At 33.8% G+C, this 27,109-nt stretch overlaps 1 protein-coding gene across 4 annotated transcripts in view; it reads right to left on the reverse strand.

Annotated features, from left to right (window-relative positions):
* CCDC91 (coiled-coil domain containing 91) overlaps positions 1 to 27,109 on the reverse strand; it is a 289,909-nt gene that overhangs the window by 173,818 nt on the left and 88,982 nt on the right. For all 4 annotated transcript variants that reach the window (XM_054591295.1, XM_054591292.1, XM_054591294.1 and 1 more), the window contains exons 4-6: positions 13,898 to 14,055; positions 12,772 to 12,975; positions 11,948 to 12,052 (exon numbers count right to left, since the gene is read on the reverse strand). In XM_054591295.1, the coding sequence (XP_054447270.1) occupies positions 11,948 to 12,052; positions 12,772 to 12,975; positions 13,898 to 14,055 (467 nt within the window). The remainder of the gene's footprint in view (positions 1 to 11,947; positions 12,053 to 12,771; positions 12,976 to 13,897; positions 14,056 to 27,109) is intronic.

The following is a 27,109-nucleotide window of genomic DNA, read 5'->3' on the forward strand; positions in this document are numbered from 1 at the left end:
GGTTTTGATAGTGAATTCCTTTCCTATTCCCTGCAAAAGGGCAGTATCTTCCCTTCCTCGTACAGAAGCACAAACACACACAAACTTCTGAACAACTAAATATTCAAAGAGGGAGATTTGAGCTCTTTCTTTAAAACAATTTTATTTCCAATTTTATTTCCAATTTTTTAAGGATTTTATTTATTTATTTTTAGAGAGGAAAAGGGAGAAAGAGAAACATCATTGTGCGGTTACCTCTCACACGCCCCCTACTGGGGGCTTGGCCCACAACCCAGGAATGGACCCTAGACTGGGAATCAAACTGGCAACCCCTTGGTTTGCAGGCTGGCATTCAATCCACACAGCCACACCAGCCAGAGCAAGTATCCCTTATAGCACATCTTTCCACATTAATGTTTCCACCTGAGAAACATCCAATAGAAAAATCTATCAAATATACAGAAAACATAACACCTTGGGAGCCACCTAACCCAGTCCCCAAATTTCTTATATTTTGAGGCTTTGGGTGTGTCTTCTCCTTTGACATTCATTTCTGGCTAATGTGAGTGTAAATACATCCTATCTCTTTTACTTCATACTCAACTATCTGCTTGAAACAAAGGCTTCATAACTTACCTACCAAATAAAGTACATGAATTTTAGAAGGATTTGCTTCAAACCAGCCATTTCACTTACTGCTGATGTCTGTGGCTTTGTTCTAGAATGGTTGAGGTCAGAGTTTGACCTCAGATAAGTAGAAAAATATAGTAAATACATCCTTTGAGATTGTAAACTAGGGTATTCAAAAATAACCACCTTTCTTACCACCGTATGAGAAATGAGGCTTAGCCACATTATTATAAGTCCATGTTTCCCTATTTTTTAGTAATACTATTATGCATACACACAGAAAAAAAATCTATCACTAATCACTTCTCAAAACATTTACCGAGAACAAAAAACATGAGTGCATTCTAAGAATTTTCCTTGGGTAATTTGCAATCGGTAAAGAAGATAAATCATCCACCCCTAAAATGATAACAGCACTTACAAACATCCTAATAGCACACAGAATGACTGTAATTAAACATCAAAATCATATTTTACCAAATTACATGCTTCTGAAAAGACAATTTTAAAGTTATTTAAATTTGTAAGACAACTGCAAGATCAAACTCAATGTCGTAAGGTAATCATCATAATGACAATTCTATAGCATTTCTGAAATATGTTCATATAAACCTTTGCATTAGCATAAATCACAAATGATCATGGACTATGTCACTTTTAAAGAAGTTATGGTTATGAAATTAGCCTTGAATCATTCATAATTAAAAATAAGTAAAAGTTTTAAAACTAAGTAAACATATAGAAATAATACATGCTTGTTGAAGAGATTTTTGTGCAGAATCATATTATGAGAACTGAGGCACCTAAATTTAAAGCACACTCTAAGTCCCCTTTGGTATTAATTTATTTTTCTTCAGGAATTCTCTTCAATGAGGGTAATTTGTTTAAATTTAGGGACTATTTTTTCAATTTAAAAATGGGAAAAAAACCTTTATTATCTATTTACTGAAATAGTTGAAGCTTTTAAAATAGTCAAAACAGTCCACTTGGTTTGTTTTAAAATTTTTTATTGATTTTAAGGAGAGAGAGGGGGAAGGGGGAGGGAGAAAAAAAGAGGGAGGGAAGGGGCAGAGAGAGAGAGAACATCAATTTTTTGTTCCACCGATTTATGCATTTATTGGTTGATTCTTGTATGTGCCCTGACTGGGCACTGAACCCACAACCTTCGTATACAGGTATGGCGCTGTAACCAACTGAGCTATCTGGCCAGGACCCACTTGGTTCATTTTTAAACAGTTTATATTTCTAACTATACTACTTACAAATTCTAAATATGTTTAAAAGTATTTGGAACACAAAAACTCATTATACATACTGAATTAAACATAACATGCAATTTTTATCACACTTAAGATTTCTAAAATTATGATATCCTAAATTATACATTTAATGTTGACTTTTCTGTCCCCTCAAAATCTATTATTACTATTTTTTTAAAGATTTTATTTATTTATTTTTAGAGAGGAAGGGAGGGAGAAAGGGAGGGAGAAAGAGAGGGAGAGAATCATCAATGTTTGGTTGCCTCTCACACGCCTCTTACTGGGGACCTGGCCCGCAACCCAGGCATGTGACCTGACTGGGAATTGCACTGGCGACCCTTAGGTTTGCAGTCCAGCACTCAATCCACTGAGCCACACCAGGGCTAAAATCTATTATTGTTCAATTAATGGTGTGTCTTAAAAAAATCTATGTCATTTTAGATTTGAGGAGGTAGTAACAAAAACTTTAAATTTCAGTTATTGCATAAGGGAGAAAAAAACATTCTCACAATGGCCAGTTAGCCTAGAGAATTGAAGATGATAGTCTTCTAATGATTTCCAAATAGTTCAATTTAGTTTTGGCAAAGGAAAGGACAACTTGATTTTCTGAATTATTAGAAAAGAAATAAAGAAAATCACATAATGCCTTCAAGATATACCTATGGACCAATAAGAAATTCAACAAACTATTCCTACATTTTCAGTTCTCAAAAATGTCCCCAATACTTGGAATTTTTGAGACTAATAGGCCAATTTTCTCATTAGTAATGATATTTTATAACAAATTACTCAACTTTTAAAGTATACATTTTCCCCATTGGTTAGGAAGTGCTAAAGAAATTGCTTGTTTCTTTTAAAAAACTGCCTATTTTTATTATAAAATTGGAGGAATACTTTCTTAAAATGTTTATGATTTTTTCATTGTTTAAACTGTATCCAATAATCTGGTATTTTTACAAACAAGAGATTAAGGTGCTTTTTCATTTTGTAAAATACATCATTTTTATTTTCTAAAAGTGATCCACATTTTTAAAAGAAGTTCCTAACTGTTAAGTTAGGGAAAAGTTAGGTTAGAGAATGAAGATGGTGAATAAGAAGAAGCAGTATAAACCTAAAGTGTTTATTCTCAACATAATTATTTGGGGGCAGGGGGGAAGGGAATGACCTAGGTCCTTATCAGGAACACCAGTTTTGGTGAGATAGGCCATCTGCAGATACAGGTAAAAAGGTACAAATGAAAGTTGTATGTTGTAAGACAAAGAATCAAGTGAGTAGTAGTTCTATAGATATGCTTGTAAATACCCTCCTCAAATTAGTTTCTTGAAATCTTTTCATCTTCACTTTTATAAAATGGAATAAAGCATGTGACATTCAGCGACTTTCTATAAAATTGAAGATAAAAACAAACAACAACAAAAAAACCCAGTAGTTTTTGTCCCATTTCTCTATTTTCTTCTTTATTTCAATTCTCATAGGCACCTACAAGTACCAAAGAGCAGAACATAAAAATGAATAGAACATGTTATTTTCCCTCAAATTTTATTAAGCAAGATTAAGACCTCCAACTTCCTACAATTTACTACTAATTCATAAAGAGTAATATCTTTAGCAAAAGCGTAAGTTTAACTCTTACTACCACAGATAATTCCCTTTAATAATACTTAACAGTGGAAGGACACTGGGAATATGGCAGTAGTCGGGGGATCATTGCCAATCTTTCAAATGCCCTCATCAAAAACATACAGGGCACCTCAACAAGTAAAACCAACAACTCATGTTCAATATACATCACAAAAAGGAAATTCAAAACTCTACACATAGTGCAAAGTAAGCTAAAAGATATTAGGGAGGTGATAAATTAGATTAAAGAACAATATAAATTGTAATTAGAAAAACAGATGTGAGAAATTTCAGAAAATAATTATACCAGTATAAATCATTTCAGAAATGATGACTAATCTAAAGAACATGAGATCAAATAAACTAAATTGAAAATGCCTAAAAAATAGAATACGAAGGTGAAACAGGTTTTAGGTAAAAAGGAAATGATGAGAAGGATTCAGGAGTAAAGGCAAATATAAAATACAAAGACTACATAACACACATCAAATAAGAGATACCAGAAGGGGAAAAAAGTACAGAATAAGGAAATAAAACAGTATTAAAATTATAATTTAATAAACACTCCTTGAAATTAAAAAAGTGATTATATATTATATGAACACATTGTAAATCTAAAGAAATCAACCCTGAATGACCAATACCAGAACATATTCTAATAAAATTACTTTATTTTAAAGAACAAGGAACTAGAAGAAGAGTTAGATTAACATTACTCTTTGATAGCAATACTTTATAATAAAAGAAAATTGAATCACGTACTCCCATACCAAGAAAAGAAAAGAAAAAAAGGAATATCTTAATGAACCATTATGAAAAGGCCTCCAAGGAATAGTCTTAAATAAAGACGTGGGTAGAGAAATATTTTTAAAATAAATAATAAAAGTGTATTTATTTAATACACTACCATCTGTATAGAAAAGAGGAAAGTGGGAGTGAGCGAGTGAGTCAGTGAGTGAGTAAGTTACAGTTGGCTTTTGTGTGCATTATAAAAGACTGTAGAAGGGTAAAAATAAACCAACAGGGACTAGGAGGAGGATTAGAGCAAAGGATAAGGGTAGGCTTTTTATTACACACCTTTTTCACTATATGTGCTTTTTATAGTTGAACCACTTGAACACATTAATTAACTGGTGTGGAACAGTACTTGAGCATTTTTAAATATACTCTTTTAAGCCTTCCCCTGGAGATTCTAACGTGCGCCAGATTGAGGACGACTGCTTTAATATTTAAAGGAGGTCAAATCATTGAAGCAAGACAATAAAATGAAGAAATCAAGTGAAAACTACTTCAAATTTTTTAAATGCATCACTTTGACCGAAAGTCTTATTTAAGAAATGTACATCTGAAATTAAATGAAACACCCTCAAAATGTTGTTCTTTTTGTATAAAAAAATTTCTACCAGTTTGTTTTGAGTAAAATTTAGAAAGTATAAAACTGTCGTTTCAATGTTTACTGTTCCAGTACAATTTGAGGAAGAGGTTTTCCAAATATTAGCATATAAACTGGATTTGATAAATCAATTCATTTTGGAATAAGAAATAAAGTGCTTGCATCTCACCATAAGTTCCCCTACAATGACTCTCCTCTAACAGAGATTGTGAAGACGATGTGTATCCTAACAACTGAAATTTATTCATTTCCCAATATCTAGTCAAGTTTAAAATATATGACAAAATGAAAGGCATATGACACCAACCAAGACATAAGATCTTTATTTTTCCTTTCATTTTTTTCTCTTCTTAATCATTCTTAACAAGATAGCTGAATAAACAAACAGGGTGTGTACAAGCTACACTTACTTTATATTTCCTCCAGCATTCTCTACTTCTAAGTAAGACAGCAACTACATTTTGAGTTACCTCTGTAAAACTGGTAATAACTCACTAACCACTAGCCTCTGACTAAGCCACCAATTGTGCAACACTTGACTAGTATTCACTTTGAAATAGTACATAAACATATTAAAAATAGTATCGATTCATTTATGAGTAGTGTAACCTGTGAAATCAATAACAGAACACACACAGTAATTTGAAGCAGTACAGTTCCACTTATGAAATCAATGTAAGGTCCTCTGAAACACTGTATTTTCACATAACTTTTTAAAAATTAAATTTTCGAAACAAAAAGTCAATACACTATAACCAGGAAGCATTTCAATAGAAAATGGCCATTTGGAAGAACTGGCCCAGCCTTGAAAATATTCATACAGAAAATTCCCAAAGCTAGCCTGAGATACCCATACTGACAACTATTAGAGATGATAATTTATAATCAGCTGTGTCTGTTAACTGAATTTTTAAAAACATGGTAACATTACAAGGTGTGCATGTTGGTAAGTTGCCAAGTTTGTTCAGAGCTCACCACAGGTGAGGTGGACTTGTTACGGGAGTCAAAGGAGACAAAAGAGATTGGAATCTCAGTTGTACTAAGATGAGGTCTTTATACAAGTTTTATGCAAAGTCCTTTAAATAGCCGCCATTAACAAATACACATGAGTCACTTTTCTTCCTCCGTTAGCCCACACCGCCCCCCACACACAGAACAGGAAAGGAGAGGTGAGCACGCCCGCATTGTCCTGCAGGGTTCACAGTATTCGTATTTCCTTCTGTGATGGGCGCATTCCCAAACCTCCACCTATCCTGCTAATTAGACCATATCATAAAACAACACTGTTCAAATTCCCTCTAATAGTTAATGTTGTTTTAAGAAAAAGTTTGTTAAAAGACTTCACAAACACTCCATTTATTAATCACTCATTCTCTAGTCAGACTAAAATCTTGACAAAGGCACACCCAGCACTAGACTAAGCGAAAGGAGATTAATTTATAAAATTAAAAATTCAAGCCCTTTAAGAGCTCATGAAAACAGATTTTTCATGGTAGTTAATAGGTATATGTTTTATTCTGTTTTTCTTTATTGTCCATATTTTACACAATAAATATATTCTTAAAAATACATAAGCATACAAATATTCTTTAAGGAGAAAGACTTCTCTGCTAATTTAGTCTTGTCAGTACTATCTTTTCCCTTCTTAAATGTTCTGCTTTATTGAGGATACCACAGAAAGGCAGGCACCAATGTATTATCCCTCACATCATCGATAGCAAAAACATTTTTCTACTGTATTAAGTTTCAAAAGTATTCAGAAGACCTCTATACCTTAATATTTAAAAAATACTGGATTTCTATACTCTACAGAACATATATGTTGAATATATTTACTTTCAAATATTTGAGGAATGAATGGCAAACTATTAATTCAAGAAAAAAATTTAAATGTAATATATATTCACCATTAAAAAACTCACTTTTGCTAATATTTCATCCTATATGTATTAGCGTATAGTGCCTTCCTTTGACATTCATAGATTAATCATATATATACCTAAGAAATTATTAGACAGAATTTTGTACCAGTTTGAAAAAAAGGCTATATCTCCAGAAAGAAATGGATTACAGAGAAGAGGTCAAATAGTGAAGCCCAAGATTTTCTAAATTCTTGTCGAATCAATTTATTTATTTATTTGTTTGTTTGTTTTTGTTCAATTACACTGGTCCCAAATTTCTCCACATTGCTCTCCCTACGCTGCCCACCCGCACAAAGACCTGCTGGTTATATTTTCTTTGCTTGTTTGTTCTGTTGATTAGATTCCACTTATAGGTGAGATCATATGGTATTTGTCTTTCGCCCCCTGGCTTATTTCACTTAGCATAATGCTCTCCAGTTCCATCCATGCCGTCGCAAAGGGTAGTAGCTCTTTCTTTCTTTCTGCTGTGTAGTATTCCATTGCGTAAATGTACCATAGTTTTTTGATCCACTCATTTACTGATGGGCACTTAGGTTGCTTCCAGCACTTGACTATTGTAAATTGTGCTGCTATGAACATTGGGGTGCATAGGTTCTTCTAAATTGCTGTTTTGGGATTCTTAGGGTATACTCCCAGCAGTGGAATCGTTGGGTCAAAAGGCAGTTCCATTTTTAGCTTTCTGAGGAAATTCCAAACTGCTTTCCACAGTCTGCATTCCCACCTACAGTATACTAGGGTTCCCTTTTCTCCACAGCCTCGCCAGCACCTGTTGTTTGTTGATCTGTTTATGATGGCCATTCTGACCGGTGTGAGGTGGTATCTCATTGTGGTTTTAATTTCCATTTCTCTGATGGCTAGTGATGCTAAGTATCCTTTCATATGTCTCAATTTAAATATTTTTATTGAAAATATGTTTTCAGAAAGCCTAACACACATACCTATGTATGCACAAACTAGGTAAATATAAAGCAGATATGGAGATTGATGGATTATTTCCCAATTTAAGTTATCCATATTTGTAGGTACCCCTCTTATATCTATAATGACTCCATGAGTTAATTATTCAAACTGTGTTGCTACTTAAAACATCTGTTTTTAAATTAATGTATCTTAAGATTGAAATTAATTTTCTGCTGTAGATACAAAAAGATTGTTTGAAATTTTAAATGTCCTTTGCAATCCCACTTCGAGACTAAGGTGAAGTAGATGCACTCCTGCTTATGTTTATCAATAAGTAGAGCTAAAAGGCCTGGCATTGTATTTAAAACAAATGTAGGATTCTAGAAGGTGAGAGAAAGGAAGATCACCTAGGGACCTGAGGACCCAAGGCATGACAGGGCAGTAAATTCTGTGAGTTTTCTTTTAGCCTCATATAATAAGATGGCCAGCAACCAGGAAATGCCAAAGGGCACAAACAAAAACATCCCCAAGAAATGCCATCCCTCTCCAGCCAAAGGACCGTGAGAGGGGCAGGACAGGAAACTTTTAGATAATAAACACCCTACGGTAGCCATACCCCATGGGGAAAAATACAACCCCAACTCCAGCTCTGTGAGCAAAGGCCAGAGTGCTGAGCTCAGACTTCCACCTTCACCCAGCGATCAAGCGCTGCCCTGGCTGACCCCTGAGGTGGTGACAGAGAAGGCCAGGGGGTTTGCACACATTTTTAGGCCTTGCATCCCCACCCAGAGGCAAGGCGGCTCCAACTCCCCACCTTTCCTGAGTCAGAGGAAGCTGAGTGGGGAGCCGGAACTTTCACAACCATTCAGAAGTAACAAGGCCTCCTGGCTCCATTGTGTTAGTACAAGCACATGGGAAACAGCTACAGAGAACCTCTCCTCCTCCAACACAAGACCAAGATGGGGCCTGAAATTCCACTTTCTCTCCAGAGTAAGGAGGCGCCCCTTCTACCCAGGGTGTCAAAGGCAGCTGAATGGGAAATCTGTGATCTCACCCCACACCTGACATTAACAAAGTGGCATCCACCCTTCCCCAACCTGCGCAGTGTCAGGTTGAGCAGCCTACCTGAGGCCTGTTAAAATACAGTATTTAACACAAAATACCCCAAATATGTAGGATATAATTAAAAACCACTCATTATACCAAAACAAACACTAACCACTATTTTCACTTTTTGCCTTTTTAAAAATAAAAGCTAAAATCCTCCCTGGAAAACAGGTACTAATGTAGGTCTTTCATTAAAGCAGGTAGTGTTAAGGCATACTTTCAAAAAAGCAGGGGTTACGTGTATCAGCTGAACAGAATGCTCGCCTTTGCGTACAATTTGGCTATGGGACCTCCTAGTACGTTTGGCTATCACTTATTTATCCAAGGTGATAAAATACTCCCTAAGTTAATTTACTCTTAATCACATGGTATAAAAAAGGAGAGAGGCCCTTCTTAGTACTGAAGTAAAATCACCTGAAAAAAAGATTTCTTTGGAAGTACTGCTTCCTGTAAAAGGAAGATTCTTTTAAATTGAATATTAGTTTTGAAGACCCAAGTTGTAACTATTCAGCTATCACTATTAGCAGTAAAAGCAGTAAATCAATGATAATGCCACTTGGCATTTATATAAGTCTTTACTGTGACAATCTCAAGTGCTGTCCTAGATTAGACACTAGATGGTTTCTCAGGTATGTTATTGTTCTCATTAATAGAACTGAGAAACTAAACTTGCAAAGGTATACATCACACACAGGGCCCAGAAAAAGTTAGCTAATGTAGACAAGAAAACACAAAGTTCTGTCAGTATTCAGTACTGTGTCTTCTAATAAGCTTCTCAATTCCAGGTATGGGGCTGGTAAATGTGGCCGTACACAACGTAATTAACCCTCGGTGAACAGGGTGCATCACAGTAGTTCACATTCACTCAAGAATATTAATTGAGCCGCATTATATGCCAGGTATTGCTCTAGGTACAAGAAAAGAAAGTTCCTGATCTCATGGAGCTTACATTCTGGTGAGGGAAAACAAAAAATAAACGAATCAAAATAAAATAACAGGTGCAGATAAATGCTATGAGGAGGGGCCAAAAAGCAAAGAAGCGAAGCTAGGGAATGCTGAGCATGCACACAGTTCTCATTTCCTATAGCATGGTAAAGAAAGCGTCCACAAAAGCAGGTATCTGAAGGTTCACTGAGATGTCTTAAAATATAATTTTCAAAAAGTTAAAATGTGACATATAAATATAAATTGAACATGTCAAAGATTTCTTCTACACATTTATTAATAAATATATCATTTATGTTAAGATTAATTTTCTCATACTTCCTAACCTGATGTATTGGTAAGTGGCATCATTCATGGCCTTATCCACCCCCATTAGAGTAACTCATTTACAACTGGCAACCTGGCTTGATTAACAATTCAAAGCATACCTGTTCTTTCTAAAGAAATATAAAGTTCTTTTCAATGGAGTATCAACTGTTACAATGATTGCAAAAGTTCATTTACAATTAAATATATAAAGACTAAATAAATCAGAGGTTAAGATTAGTTCAAAGTGCATTTGAATATATATAGAGAGAAATATATTTATTTATATAATTTAAATAATGGATCGTTAGATAAGGAGTGCTAGGCTAGAGAAAAACCTGGTGATTGTCCTCCTATAGGATTGTTTTTTTCTAACAAACAGAAATTGTTTGCATTGTCTCTGGGAAAAAATAATTAGTATATAATATCAATAAACCATGAGTCAAATAAAGTACACTCTCCTAAATAATCCTTGGGTAGGCCTATTAAATGATGTTCCCATAGACACTGAAAGAAGACACTGTTCAGCCTAATTTTTAACAGAGCTATGTAAATATCTGGAGGTAAGGCATTCCAGGCAGAGAGACTATGAGTAAATCATAAACCATTTCCCTCCACTCACCATTCCAACAGCCAAGGAATGCCCTCCCAGATAGACTCACATATTCACCTGGACCTTATTATGAAGTGTGGTGTAAGTAAATAGCTGGGGGTAAGTTGGAAAAGATGAAGAAACCAGAAGATTTACACTGGAAGGAGAATGAGAATTGAGGCTGGGAAATAATCTGATTTACATTTTTAAAAACACTACCTACTGAAATAAAGACTCATTAAGAAGACCAAGAGTAGAAGCTAGAAGACTACTTAGGAGGCTATTAAAATAATCTAGGCAAATAAACAAGCTGGTCAGATGGAAAAGTGCTAAGGAAGAAAAAAAACCATAGTATGGGAAGGCTGGTAGGGGATGCCAACATTATCTGGAAAGGTGATAAAGTGGTATCTGCATGAAGACCTGAATGATATATAAAAAGAAAAAATGCAGAAAATTAAAAGACTGTTTCAGGTATATGGATAAAGCAAAATGATGAGAAGAGGCAGGGAAAAGACAGGGAGAAAGGACAAAGAGGAATATAGGCATTGCAAACCATTTTACGGACTCACTTGACTTTTGGTTTGGGTGAGATGAGAAGCCACTAAAGCTTTCAGAGCAGAGCAATGACAGTCAACTTGAAGTATTAACGAGATGAGATGGCTGCAAGGTGGAGAACAGCCTGTAAGAAGGCAACAACAGAAGCGAGGGAGAAATAAGAATGGCCTAGAATAGGTTGGTAGCAGTGACCACAATGACAAACAGTTGAAATCTGAATATTTTGTAGGTAGAGCCAACAGGTTCTCCTGAAGGAACAGACAAAGAGTAAGCACAAAAAAGATTGATGCAGTTTTCAGCCTTAGCAAAAGAAAGAGTTGCCATTTACTGAGATGGGGAAGGACAAAAAAAACAAGTTTATTAAGGAAATCTGAGGAGGCAAAGAAAAGGAAACATTGATTACTGTATATGAAAAAGGTTAAATATCTCAATTTGGGGTTTATAGGATTCTAAAATTCTTATATATAATCACAGGTAAGAGAAATCAGAATGCCCAAATTCCAAATTTTATCAATCAGAAGTAGAATACTTTTCACTAAACTGAGTCTCAAACAATTAACCCCCACAGCTTCTCACATATTCATACTTTCACAATGACATTTATCATTAATTTCATCCATGTCAGTCAATATTTTACATACTAATTGTTCATGCAAAAAGTATTTATTTAGCACTTTTTGAAATATTACATACTTCATCAAAAGGCCTACATATTAAGTTGTAAACATAATCGGTTTACCTGAAGTTCTTTGTATCTATCTTGAAAAGAAATGGCCTCTTGCTCTTTTTCTTTAAGGAAATCTTTTTCCAAGACACTATGTTTTTCTATCAACAATTCCACATCCTAAAAAAGAAATCCAACCACAAATTATGTAATAGGTAATGGCATGAAATACATTTAGTTCTTTCAATGAACATACTAGAAAATATTTGGTAAGAAAAAAGCCCATAGGAAGTTTAATATTATTATAGATGGTATGCTTCTAACACTAAAATTATTCATGCTAATAAATGAATAAAGGCATCTAAGATAATTGCAATCAATACAATCTATCTCAACATATACTTTCTAGAAATTTGCTATGGTCTTTCTGCAGATAAATTTGTAGGAAAAAGAAATGAGAACATAAATAAATAATTTACTAAAATAGCTGTATATCTAAGTACTCTTGTCAAGTATCCCATGACACCTGACTTCACATAGGACAAGTTTGGTGTAAGTAAATAGCTGGGGATAAACTGTTACAAATCTTCTAAACTATGTAAGAAAAGCAATACTACCTATTCACAAGGTAAATTAAAACAAACCAGAAAAAAAGCATTAGTTAGAAAAAAATATCTAGTAAAAGATGTTCATGTCTTTAAAAGTACATATTTAAGACAAGAGATTACTTATCAAAGCCTCCTAAGTGATAAACTCAAAATGACTGATTTAAAACGAGAGCAAGGAGCACAGTATCCTCTTCCTCTCACTGATGAATTTGTAATCAGATATTGGGATTATATCAAATTTCCAGAATGTATAATTCAAACATTTATTTTTTGGGAAAAATGTAAATATACCTTTTTAATTCTCTGTTTTTCTTCTTCGGAAACTTTGAGTTTAATCTCCAGACTTGAAATTTTCTGCTGAAGCTGTATGTTTGATACATTGGCTCCAGGATCCTCAGAATCATCCACAAGAGCAATTGTTCCATTACTTTTCTCATCAGTTAAACCCAATGGAAAAAGTGAGATATCCAGATCAGTGTGTGTTGATTGCTGAATCTAAACCACATTAAAAAAAATATATACAAGAGGGAAAAGTTTACACTGTACCAATAATGAAAACATCCAAAGGGCACTAGAAACCACATTTGGAAATTAAGTTGTAGAAAGGACTCCGAAATTATTTCCCCCTTTAAGTAAATCAACAGAAGACCTCAAACTGTTACAACCTGATCTTTGCAGTAAGACACAAAATTTCCTCTAAGCTTTAGAGTTTAAAGCAGCATGTATTATTTTGCAAACATAGCACTAAAAAATTAAAACTTTTTCTTATGCTTGAAAGTGTGTAATTATATATAGACACATCTGTTACCAGTTCTTGACTTTACACACATGCACAGAATTTGCTAATTTTAAATTGTAAGTCAGAATTTGAAATTTATCAATAATCTTTAATTAATTATCATTTTCTAGTGTACAACAGGTGACTCAACTGCATATAGCACTTGGGAAATCTGGACTAAATCCAACATCTAGCACAATGCCTGGATCAATACATATCTGAATAAACTCAAGAACAGTTAGCTTTTTACATTTTACACTAAAATTGCAAAGAACACTCTAATACATGAAAACCTATAATAAGGATCCCTGAAAAGAGTAGTTATTCTTTTTTTGTAATTATCTTCCCTTCTGAAGTTGAAGATTTGAAATGCAAAACTAAATCAATTTTAATAAATGAAATACTTGAACTATATTTTAGTAACTAAACTACTCAAATACCATGTACAATTGTTCCACGAAACAAATATATTATTCAGTTTTTTTATTTTTTAGGTATTAGCCTCAAAGTTAGAATATCTACAGCAATGTTTTTCAGAAAGTTATAAAAAGAAATCAGAAAATTTTCAAAGCTTCAATTAAATCAGTATGAAGCTTTTTTAAGCAAGCCTATTTCCAATAAAAATATGATTGTCTTTACCTGTGTTTTAGGAGCTGTCTGACTGACAATGCTGTTGTCTGCATGTGTGATCTCTGGCGATGAAACGGGCTCAGAAGAGAGACAGCCAACTGGAGGAGGAGAGTGGTCATGGTCCAGTACAATCGCAGGAGACGCTGGAGAAAGGTGGACTGCAGATACTAAAGGAAAGCAAACAAAAAGATGATTAGAGAGAAGATAACAGGTTAAAGGGAAGAAAGAGAGCAGAGTGAGGGAGGGAAAGGGGAAAAGGTAAAAGAGGTACAAGCAAAATGAGTGAAAAATGAGGATTCTATGACTATTCTTTTTTTTTTAATTTTATTTTAATTTATTTTTTCAAATACATTTGTCTCTGCCTACCCCCCACCACTTTCCCTTCTTGAAGAACTATTACCTGAACTCTAAAACTAGTGTTTCTTAATTTAACATGACATTTCGATGAGACCCAGGCAAACAAAATAATTTAATAATGTCTTAGTGTTTACATAAAACACATTACCATAAGAAGTGCTTTTCCAACTCAGAGAAAGTATTTAAACCTATTACCTATCTATCAAGTTAGTTAACAAAAAGCACTAGCATACCTACTGGTGCCAGTCACAGACAGGCACTAACTAGGCACTGAGAGGACAGCAGTGAGCAAGACAAGCATTTATGTACCCAATGACCTTATGACCCCAACGGTCAAGTCAAATCTATTATTTATTACAACAAAATGAGCGAAGGGGGTAAAGAATTATTTAAAATAATTAATAGCCACTGTCTCTGTGTTAACTTCTTTTTCAACAACAAAAGGTTTTTCACATTAAAGTCAATATTAGTTTAATGAATTTTTTTTTAAAAACAATGTTGAAATATAATTTTGTAATTAGGTTTGCCACAAAACATTAGATTGTGATTGGTTCTAATACAAAAGTCACAAAAGGAAAGCCAATCGATGAGGGCAAAATAAACAGATTGTATTACTTTACTTTCAAATGTTCTTTCTAAAAATTCAAATACACTGATCTGTACTATGTATTTTAAAGTTTAAGAAGAGTAATTATTTTTAGCAGTAATCCATTTATATGTTCTGACTTTCTAAATTATAAAGACCTTTATTCCACATTGGCATCAGTGGCAACGTCAGCGAAGTTCTACCATAAATTCTGGAAGGTAGCTCACAATGGAAATTGCATTTTTGCCTGAAGAAAAAATTTATATGGTCATTTGGTACTAATAAACTAAAAAATACATCAATTTCTGATTGGTATTCTGCGGAATTATTTAGTTATCTTACATACACTTTCACAGCAATGTTGTGTTTTTAAAATAGTATGTTCCATACTCAATGAGGAATTCCAGATTCTCCCATAAAAATTTCACTATTTTAACTAAAACATAGAAAAGTAGAATCAAGTCATATTTGTATATTTTTCTGAAAAAGAATTACTTCTTAAAAGTAATTTCTGAACAAGATATTACTAGTTTTACTATTCTATATGCTAACAGATTTCTCTGAAATGCCATAATATTCTTTCTAATTCTAAACTATAATTTATAACAGAAATATTATTAATTAATTTTAAAGGTATGAAATCAGTACTATAGTATAGTAACAGGGAATACAGCCCTGTTATTAAGACCATAGACTGTAGAACCTAATTGCCATACCCGGTACAGGGCGAATGACAAGTTTACTTTCCTCAGTTTCCTCATCTGTAAAATTGGCATAGATTTACCTATGAGGTATAAATTGACAAAAATATAGAAATCTTTTAGCACTGTGCTGATATCATTTTCATTATTATCTCAAAGACTAAATCTCGTTAGAAAAGTCTGTTTACTTCTAGACATAAAAGGCACGTATGACTATGATACTGGATTCAAGAAACTCTTAAAAATATCACTCTGATCTAACACCTGAACATTTTAACATCTCTTTATGTTTTCACATTTATAGTCAAATCCAAGACAAGATATCACGCTGACCCAAGTTAAATCTGTAACATTAAATATTCAAGTATATCACATTAGAAAAAGAAGGGGAAAGTGGTACAATAAAGGGAAGGAGAGAGGAAGGAAAGAAGGAGATAAACAAAGGGAAGGGAAAGGGAGATGTTGAGGAAGGAACGTAGGGAAAGGGCAAGAGAGGCTTCCTCACCTTCATACCTTCCACTAGCTACTGCCACCTATCACTTTCCGTTCATATCCAATTGTTTTATCTCCAAATGAGTCCTGTCAATTTTCTTCTTCACCCAACCCTCATCACTCCACCAAACTCATCAGTTAAGACTCTTTTCAGTTACTATTAAATCAAATGAACCCTTATTTTATCTTTCTTTAGTTCTCCATAGTACTAATATTAATGACTGTTCCTTTACCTTGCCATTTCCCTTGGCACCTGTGAACTACTATATCCTAGGTTTCCTCCTAATATTTTGACTAAGTTTTCTTGTTTTCTCCACTCAATCCTAAGAGTCACTATTTCCTTCATGCTCTCATCTCAATATTTACATTATTCTTATCCCTTTCAAAATCCATTATTTAAACTATCACCTATAAGCTAATGATACCAAAATTCATATCTACAGCACTAACCACTCTGCAGACCTCCAGATCCATGTAGCTGTCTAGTAGGTACATCAGGCTTACCCATCATCTTATATAGACCTGCTTTGCTTCATGTTTTCCATTTTAGTTAACAGCATCTCAGTGATCTATTTGTCCAAGCCAGGATGATACTACTAAGGGCTGACTTTATTTCAGTCACTCTGCTACCAACACTTACTGATCATGCCATGCTGTTTCATACCTCTGTGACCTCACAATATTACTGCTCAAGTGAAAGCCATAGCCATAGAGTCAGAAGTGGTTTTAAATTTCAACAATAGCAACTTACTTATTATGCAGTCTTGGGCAAATTACACAAACCCATCTAAACCACAGATTCCTCTTCTGAAAATAGGGAAATAATATGTTTCTCAAAATGATGTAATGCAGCTTAAATTAGATAATGTAAATAAACTGCTTGGCTACACCAGATAGGTACATAATAAACATTTGATAAATGTAAATTGGCACTGAATGTTTTGTTATTTGGCAGTATTTAAAAAAAAGCCTTTATTTAGGACTCTTTTCACCTGCTCCATTACCCATCCAATTACAATATAATTTTAATTTCCCCCTGTCAATATGTTACAATTTTTTAAAGAAATAATGATATTAGTACATTACATATCCATCTATGGAATACATTTAAAGCAGTGTTTAAAAATATATATAGCTTTGAATACTTTAATCTAAAAAATAAATGATTCAAATTATCAGCTCATAAACTAAATAGAAACAAAAAAGCAATATAAAAATAATAAAGATAATATAGGTATAAAGTTAAATTAGGAAAATAGACATAATAAATCAAAAATCTGAATACCTAAAATAGTAAACAAAATAGTAGTTAACTTACTAACAGTAAAAGAGCAAAAGTACAAATATACAAATTAAGTGACAAAGGGAACCTAATAATTAAAACAGAAGAAAAATATTTTAAATCATAAAACTCCTCTACAGAATTCTCAGTAAATAAATTTGAAGATCTGGGGGGTAGGGCAGAGGTCAATACACAAGAAAAACAACATGGTTTACAAAAGGTGATCTGCTTAAAGCTTAAAAAAAGAACTTTGAAAAATAAATCTATTTTCTTGGGAAAAAAATGAAGTTCTCAGGCAACAAGCCCAGAGATAAAGCATTTCACCATTTCACAAGAGGATTTCTACTAAAAACTTATAAAATGGATAATACCAATGCTCTAAAATGGTTCCGAAGCATTAAAAAATAAAAGCTTTATTGGCTTACATAACAGTAACATGACATTAATAGCTAAGCCTGACAGTACAAAAACAGAACAGACATTATCACAGCATCACATAAAAACAAAACAGAATCCAACACCACACTGAGAACATACTATGTGATGAACAAGTCATATTTGTTCCAGGAATACAAGGCTAGTTCACTATTAAGGAATTCACTAATATAATACTCCATATTGCCAGACTTAAAGGAAAAATGGCATGTTTGTCTCCAAGACTGATAATGCTTTTGATAAAAATGAACAGCTGTATTTGTTAAAAACACTGAAGAAAATAGGAATTGATGAATACTTTCTCAACACAATAAATATAGACCTTAGTCCTAAAGTCAGCATGTTAATTAACAAACAAAAAAAAGATGAAATTACATTAATACAGCTAAGGTCAAAATAAGACAAGGATGACTACTATCTCCACACCATTTAACAGTGCAATAAAGGCATGAGCCAATGCAATTAGACAAGATAAATTAAAGTATAAAATAGAAAAAGAAAAAAAACTATCTCATGTTCAAGTCAAAGCATAAACACATTCAGTGAAGTAGCAAGGTAAAATTTATTGAATAGAAATAGCATTCATATGTAAAAACAATAAGTATTTACAAAATGTAATGTTAAAGAAAATACTACTTTCTATAACCACAAAAAAGATAAAAAATTAGGAATAAACTTGGCAAGAAACATGAGGAAAATTAAAATACTTCTAAAACACACAAAGGTATACCTGAACATTCCTTGTAATTAGATAGGAAACCAAATATAATAAACATGCCAATCTTCCCTTAGTTATTTTATAGGCCTAATATAATTCCAACAGAAGAATCAATAAGCTTTTTTATAGTGGAGCTAGACTAATGGACATTAAACGTAACATAAAAGTAAAAATGCAAAAAGACAGGAAATTAATTTTTAAAAGGATAAGGAGGCTACCAGCCCCTCCTATTAAAATACACTAATTTAAAGCATACCAAAATATACTAACAACCTTATTAATATATACTACATTAAATTACATTAAAATAGTTAAGATACAGGCCCTGGCTAGTACGGCTCAGTGGACTGAGTGCCAGCCTGCAAGGGTTGTCAGTACGATTCCAAGTCAGGGCACATGCCTGGGTTGCAGGCCAGGTTTCCCAGTAGGGGGCACGCGAGAGGCAACCACACACTGGTGTTTCTCTTTCTCCCTCCTTCTCCTCTCTAAAAATACTTTTTAAAAAAAGCTTTAAATATTAAAATAAAAAGTTTTTAAAAACATAAGATACATCCTTTATAATTTAAACAGTATGTTTTTTGGAGGAGTAATAAACACATCAGAAAGACCAGAAATAAACACATTTCAGTGTGAAACATAACTATATAAGGTCTGTTCAGAAGGTATCCAGCCATGTACTATGAAAATAGAGGCATTTATTGAAGAAGATACAAGATACAAGAAACATTGTACATAGGATTATGACACCTCAGTCCCCTTCAAAGCAGGCACCTTGGAACCTCACACAATTCTCCCCCTTGTTATCACCTGAACCGTCATATTTTCCTGAATCTCATCAAGTGGCTGAAAGCTCTTCCCTTTCAAAGGTGTTCTTAGTTTTTGGGAAAAGCCAGAGGGCACAGGGTGCCAAATCTAGGCTCTAGGGGGACTGAATCACCTGGGTGATCCTATGTTTCATCCAAAAAACTGCATGAGATGTGATGCATGAGAGAGCACATTGTCATGATGAAGCTGCCTATCACCAATTGCCTATAGTTGCAGCCTTCTGAATCATCCTAATAGTTTCCGTGGAGAAATGTTTAAGCTTATCACAAAATTTGATGCAGATTCAGTGCTCCACTCGCTCAGTCATTTTGAATGCGATGGCCCCACACTACACATGCTCACTCAATGGTATCTACCCCCCGCCCCACTAACTAGTACAGTGAAGTCATTGTTCAGGCACGCACATTCCAGTCCACTATCCTTGGCTGCCAGATTACATCAATGACATTGCTCAAACCATTCTCATTATGTTAACAATGGCTGGACTTTTTCTGGACAGATATAGTATGAAAAAAGTGCCATTTAAAATCACTGAGACAAGGATGGGCTTGTTTATAAACAGTGCCAGGACAGCTGATTAATCATGTGAAAAAAAGATGAAATTAGACTAATATCTCACTAAAGATTTAAAAAAAAAACAAAACTCCAAATCAATCAGAGATCAAAACTTTTGTAAAATGACAGCAGGTAAGAACTAAAAGAAAATATTAGTGAATTCCTCTTTACCTTGAGTGTAAAAAATAAGGGCTTTTAAACTATGACTTGATTCCAAACACAGTAAAATATTTACAGATCTATGAGATATATAAAAAACATTTTTCTGTTAAAAATTATCTTAAATAGAATCAAGAAACTGACAAATTTAAAAAGACGATATGTATATGTACCACTGATAAAGGCTGATATTACTAAAATATATAAAAAATACTTAAAACTTGGAGAAAAAAAGATTGAAAAAGAACAGCCTATAGAATAATGGGCAAAAATGTAAACACATAATTCACCACAAAGAAAATATACAGATAGGACTTACATATAAAAAGCAATGCAGATACATGCATCTATTCATTTGTCATAACAGAAACCAAATGAGGATAAAACTAATGAGACAGATAGGTGGAATGAAATGGACAGACAGAAGAAATAATATAGTCCTGAGAAATACCTCTTCATTGAGTGTAGTTTCTTTTCAAAATGGTTCTAAGGTTTTGAACCATGTCAATATTTCACATACTCAATAAAATAAAAATAAAATAAACTAGCAGGGAAACAGAAGAGTTAAATCCTAAAGTGAAATATAAAGAACAAATAAATTAAACCATATTTCAAATGAAAACCAAAGCACAATTACAACCTGGTGGGAGGGTGTTAGGGGAGGATGTTGAAAAGGGCAAGAAGTAACCGAAGATAATCTGGGACACAATATTCTGACTATATGGCCTCAGCATAAGAGAAAGAGAATAAGCTAAATAAATATTGAGACAAAGAAGAGGAAGAAAAAGGAAGAAAATAAGAAAGAGGGAACAGAAAAATGATAAAGCAAGTGAGGTAAAATGTTAACATTTGAAGAAAATGGGTAAAGAATATATGGTAATTATTTGTCTATTTCTTACAGCTCTTCTATAAGTCAAAATAAAAAAAGTCAGAGGAAAGAGCAAAAAGGGAAAGTAGATAATAGACAAGAAAGAAGAGATTCAAAGAATTACTCAAAAGAAGGAAAATCCTTGTCTCAACAAAAGTCTTCCCCATGTAAAACTGGTAAGGAACAATTGATACCACTAAAAACATGTATGAGAACACTCTTAGAAATATTGTTCCTATAGCAAATAAGTGACAACAGCCTATATACCCACTGACAGTTGAATAATTAAATGGGTAGTGGTATGATCAATATATTAAATATTTTTTAATCAGGAACTACTATATGCAATAACATGGATGAGCCTTAGAAACATAAATTTGAATAAACACAAATAAACTGCATAGAGTTCACACAGTTAACTCATTTTTATAGGGGAAAACTCTTTGCTTTATATATAAAATATATAAATATTTATATATAAAATCATTTTATATATATAAAAGTGATTTTTACAAAAGTAAGGAAATTACAAGAAATATTTAGGACACGGGTTTCTTCTGGGGAAAAGCACAGGAATACAACAGAAAAAGAGTACTGGAATTGATAATGCTATTTTCTTAAGTTAAATAGTAGATTCATGGGTGCAATTTTTAAATATAACAAATATAAAATAGACATGCTTAAAAATATAATGCTGAAGACTTCTTGTTTTAAGGCCCTTCCTGGTTGTAATACTAAACTTCCATGGACTGTATTTTCCCACAGATCAAAACTTGTTCTGAATATATAAATTAGGGGGAAAAAAACCCTAATCCAAACTAAAGACTAATAGGGATCAATAAGTTTACTCAAAGAAATGATGCTTTTGTGAAAAGGTGCCAAAAATCAGCACTAGACCAGGAAAACAAGATTTGGAGTTGCAAGCCTTTCTGACATCCTGCTAATCACATCAATACTTATTCCAGACACAAGGAAAGTTGAACCTAAAATTACTATAATTTACATGTGCTTTCAACTTATGAGAAATTAGTGGAGTTTTTCAGAAATTTGATAAATAAAATGAAATGAAAAAAATGGAAAAAGAAGTGATGTTGTGAAAATAAAGAAAACATATAAACATATTACCCACTAAATGGAAACAAGATTTTTTCAGCTAACCTCTAAGTTTTTTACTCTGCTAGAAAACACATCTTCACTGAATTTTATGTGACTTTCCAATAACAGTAACTCACCCTCAGAAGATATACATTTGTAAATACTGTCCCCATATGTAGAACCAAAATATTATTAAGAATTTTGATTGTATACGTGTTTTCTTAATATATGGAAAATTTTAAGATTAACAGAAAATTATAAATTCCAATACATAAAATATAATTATATTCTCTCTTAGCCAAGAAGATACAATTTTTAAAGTTTCAAATTGTAATAGTATTCTTCGGTCTATTAAAAGTTGACTGGTATCAGTCTTCATGCCCAAAACCTTTAAATTCAGAAGATCAAACATACCCAACAGCACTAAACTCAGCCAAAAATTTTTAAAAGGTAAAAATCTACAAATTTTGGGGGGGGGTTTTGTTTCTTGTTTGCTGTATTTTAAGTCTTAAGGAAGAGTATAGAGACAGTTTGCTTCATTTCAAATGTTAAATCATTGATTTCCTGTGACTTAGGGGATAAGAGGTCAGGCATATATTCCCTTACAGTTATCATGCTAATCAAAAGTGCAATTAATGGCAGTTCTTCATCTTTACCTTCATAATGGCAATTCGCGAATTCATTGGATAGATCATTTTTCATTGATGGACCTCTTCTAAAACACAAAAAATGCCCACTACGTCAGAACACCGCATCAGCAAAAGATACCAAGTTTCCAAATAGTGCGCAATTTTTTTTCCAGTACTTCTGCTTGTGGTCAGCTCTGTTTTGTTTCCATAAGAATAACTTCTGTAAAGTCTAACCTAGAAACAGGTATAAACATCCATACATTTAACTATACACAGAGAAATCTGTTTATCTCTGTTAACAGTTAAGTAACTCAAGAGGAGAACACCAATAAAATGATAATAGTTTTTGTAACTTTTAACTCAGAAAATATTTTTGGTCTTTAATTTTCATTCAAACTCTCTTACCTGAGCCAGGTCCCCCTTCCTTCATCTCACAGGTACATTAGAACGAGGTGCTCACCTTTCACAAGCTGTCATCTCATTCAGATTCTCTAATACCCTCAATTATTTTCAGGTCTATGTATGAACCCACTTTTACTATTCAATGCTCACTCATGAGATTTTTGAAAATCAATGATTTACTCAAAATACTCACTTATGGAAAACAGAGAATATGCAAGAATTGAGGAAGACCCAAATAGTATACCTAAATGTGAATTTGTTAGTAAATATAAAATAAATGAACAGATTTATTTGTTAATTGAATAAAACAGTGTAAAAGTTAGTGTTTATAAAAAATACTACTTCTATCCATGGAGGGTTCCCTACAGGGAATCCCCTTTGATTGATAATTTAATGTATCATATAATTTAATGGATTTCCAGATATATCTAAGGTATCTACATTAAAGATTTAAGAAGAAATACATCTGGACTTTAAGAAGCTGAGAAAAAAAAACAGGAGTAGTCACTTTCTTAAGAGAAAAGGGATTATATAATTAATGAAATTTCTATCTTTTTAGTTATTTTTAATTATTCTCGAGAGTAATTTTAAAGAACATTTTTATTTTTCTCATTTTTGATGTTTTATGTCTGTGCTATTACAGCTGTCCCATTTTTCTCCTTTGCCCCCTTCCACCCAGCCTGCCCTCCACTTCCATAGTCAATCCCCACATTGTTGGCCATGCCCATGGGTCCTTCATGTATGTTTTTTGACTAATCTCTTCACCCTCTTTCAGTCAGTCCCCATCTCCATCCTCCCCTCTTACAGTTGTCAGTCTATTCCTGATTCCATGCCTCTGGTTCTATTTGCTCATTAGTTTATTTTGTCCACTTGATTCCTCTTTTAAGTGAGATCATATGGTATTTGTCTTTCACTGACTGAATTACTTCACTTAGCACAATAGTCTCCAGTTCCATACTGCTGAGCAGTAGTCCACTCTAAATGTGTAGGGGACCACTTTGTGTAGTATCAGGAATTGTAGCCCCACGCGAGCCAGGCCCCGAGAGGGATCTGTAAGCCTCAACTGGAAAACCAGGAATGCTGGGAGGCAGGCATGATCCGATACTAGCACTGAGGGTACCCATGGGAAATCTGGCCTAGAGAATGCATTGAATCCACTGAAGTTTGCTCTGCTTTGTACCGCCCTGATGAGGAAAAGTCAGGCAAGGAGAAGACTGTGTCTCCTTGGAAGTTTAGGGGCTGCCAGCTCCGATTCTTGCAGCTATGACCCACAGACGCAAACGCAGGCGAGGCGCCAGAAGCCGAACACGGCTAGGGGTAGGTAACAGCGTGTAAGGAGCCTGGTGTCCTGAGACATGTATCTTTGATTGCAATAAACAAATCAAGTGAGGTGTATCCTGCTCTGTGAATTATTTAGCCATTGTCCTGAGAAATAACTCTTCCAAGCTTCTGGGGGCGAGAAATGATTAATAGAGTTCACCTGGTGTATGGCAGCACTACAATTAAAGCCACGTGAGAGACTTGGTCAGGAGCACTCCCTGCCTAGAGGTGCTGCCCCTTTCTCTCTTCAGGTTCACTAAGTTCATGTGCCTGGATAGTTCTTTCATCTGCATCTCGGGGCTGGCTGGACCAGAAGCCTGGCATAAATGTACCACAATATTTTTATCCACTCATCTACTGATGGGCACTTAGGTATTTCCGGATCTTGACTATTGTAAATAGTGCTGCTATGAACATAGGGGTGCATAAGTTCTTTTGAATTGGTGTTTTGTGATTCTTAGGGTATATTCCCAGCAGTGGAGCAACTGCAGAAAAAGGATTTAATAAAATACAGCACCAATTTATGAGAAAAACACTCAACAAATTGGGAACAGAAGGAGCATACCTCAACATAGTAAAGTCCATATATGAAAAACCTACTGCCAACATCATACTCAATGGGCAAAAACTAAAAAGTGTTTCCCTTAAGATCAGGAACAAGACAAGGGTATCCTCTTTCACCGCCCTTATTCAACATAGTACTGGAAGTCCTAGCCACAGCAATCAGACAAGAAGAAGAAATAGAAGGCATGCAAATAGGAGGAAGTAAAACTGTCATTATTCACAGACGACATCATAGTGTACATAGAAAACCCTATAGGCTCCACCAAAAAACTACCTGACCTAGTAAGTGAATTTGGCAAAGTAGCAGAATATAAAGGCAATATTCAGAAATTGATGGCATTTTTGTACACCAACAATGAGCTAACAGAAAGAGAAACTAAGAAAAACTCCCATGCACTATTCTCTACAGTATTCTACAAATAAAAACTCCATGCCCTTTTGTTTCTTTGAGAAATAATAGTGTGTTGGTAAGGACTGTATAGGCAACACCATACATATCAAAATGTAATGAGCAATTTTTAGAATTATGTAAATTACTTAAAAATTTTTTTAATTTCTAACCAAGACATGCAGAGGTGGAGTTCTCATTATCCACTTTAGCATGATCAATACAAACTATCATATTAATATGAGTTTTTGAACAGGAAAATTAAAAATAAGCTATTTAAATCAACATTGCTTCTTTATTATCATGGCACAAAGAAAATCCCACAGCATCCAAAACACAAATAAAATAAAAAGGGAAACAAACTAATAAAATACAATGTATTATCTAAGGAGTCTAGCAAGTTTGAAGAATACAGAAGAAACATTTCAAAATCATAAATATATTTAAGCCAAGCTACTTTCTGAAATCTGAGATTGTTTTTCCTTATAACTCATGCTTACACAATTTACCAAGAGGCAGGAAAAGATGATGCCAAAATGTTAAGTAAAGCGATATGCAAAGTGATATGCCTAGGCAGTTTTATGCTCCTAAGACTGGAAACTGGCCACCAAGAGCAAAGGTGACAAAAGCAAAAATAATTAGGTGGGACTACACCAAACTAAAAAGCTCCTCCAAAGAAAACCAACAACAAAATGAAAAGGCAACCTATTTAACAGGAGCAAATACTCGCAAATCATATCTCTGACAATGGGTTAATATCAAAGATATAGCAAAAAAATTTGAAAACATTTATTCACAAAGATATATGCACCCTTATGTTGACCACAGTATTATTCATGGTGGCCAAGATATAGAGACAACCAAAGTGTCCTTTGATAGAAGATTTGATAAAGAAGATGTGGTACATATATATTATGGAATACTACTCAGCCATAGAAAGGGTGAAATATTGTCATTTGCAACAACATGGATGGACCTTGAGAATATTACGCTAAGTGAAATTGTCTGTCAGTAAAAACTAAGAACCATATGATTTCATTCATATGTGGTATATAAAACTGAAATTCACAGACACAGATAACAGTAAGTGATTATTAGAGGGAAGGGGGTGGGGAATAATAAAGGGTAAAGGGTGATGGAAGATGATTGGACTCGGGGTGGTGGGCACACAGTGCAATATACAGGTCATGTATCACAGAGATGTACAACTGAACCTATATGATTTTATTAAGTAATGCCACCCCAATAAACTTAAATAAATAAATATCAATTGGATTTCTATGTGTGTGGACATAGGACAGAAAGGATTAGGTAGAATTTGATTGGTGACACATATTAAATGTTTATTAAATAAGTATCATTCAGTTGGCTTATTAGCTGTTCTCTTCTAAAAGTAGATTTCTGGCACTTCTAAAAGTTTTTAATATTCCCATTTTTTGTAAATTCTTTTGATTCAAATCACAGATACATGGCAATTTACTCAATTCAGGGAAGGGTAGAAAAGTATGCTATTTTAGATCTGTTTGCAGCAAACATTGGTCTGTATTATCTCAGTAGTACAACTCAACAGCCAAAAATAAAAAAATTATTAAAAACTGGGCAGAGAATCTGAATAGATATTTTCCCAAGGAAGACAAACATATGGCCAGCAGCTACATGAAAAGGTGTCCATCATCACTAATCATCACAGAAATGATAATCAAAACCACAAGGAGACACCACCTCACACCTGTTAGAATGGTTATTATCAAAAATGCAAAAAATAAGAAGTATTTATGAGGATGTGGAGAAAAAGGAACACTGAGCACTGTTGGTGGAAATGTAAATTGGTGCAGCCACTAGAGA

The sequence above is a fragment of the Pteronotus mesoamericanus genome, unplaced genomic scaffold (genome assembly GCF_021234165.1).
Source record: "Pteronotus mesoamericanus isolate MK-2021 breed Mesoamerican mustached bat unplaced genomic scaffold, CSHL_Meso_final scaffold_21, whole genome shotgun sequence".
Taxonomy (NCBI): Eukaryota; Metazoa; Chordata; class Mammalia; order Chiroptera; family Mormoopidae; genus Pteronotus; species Pteronotus mesoamericanus.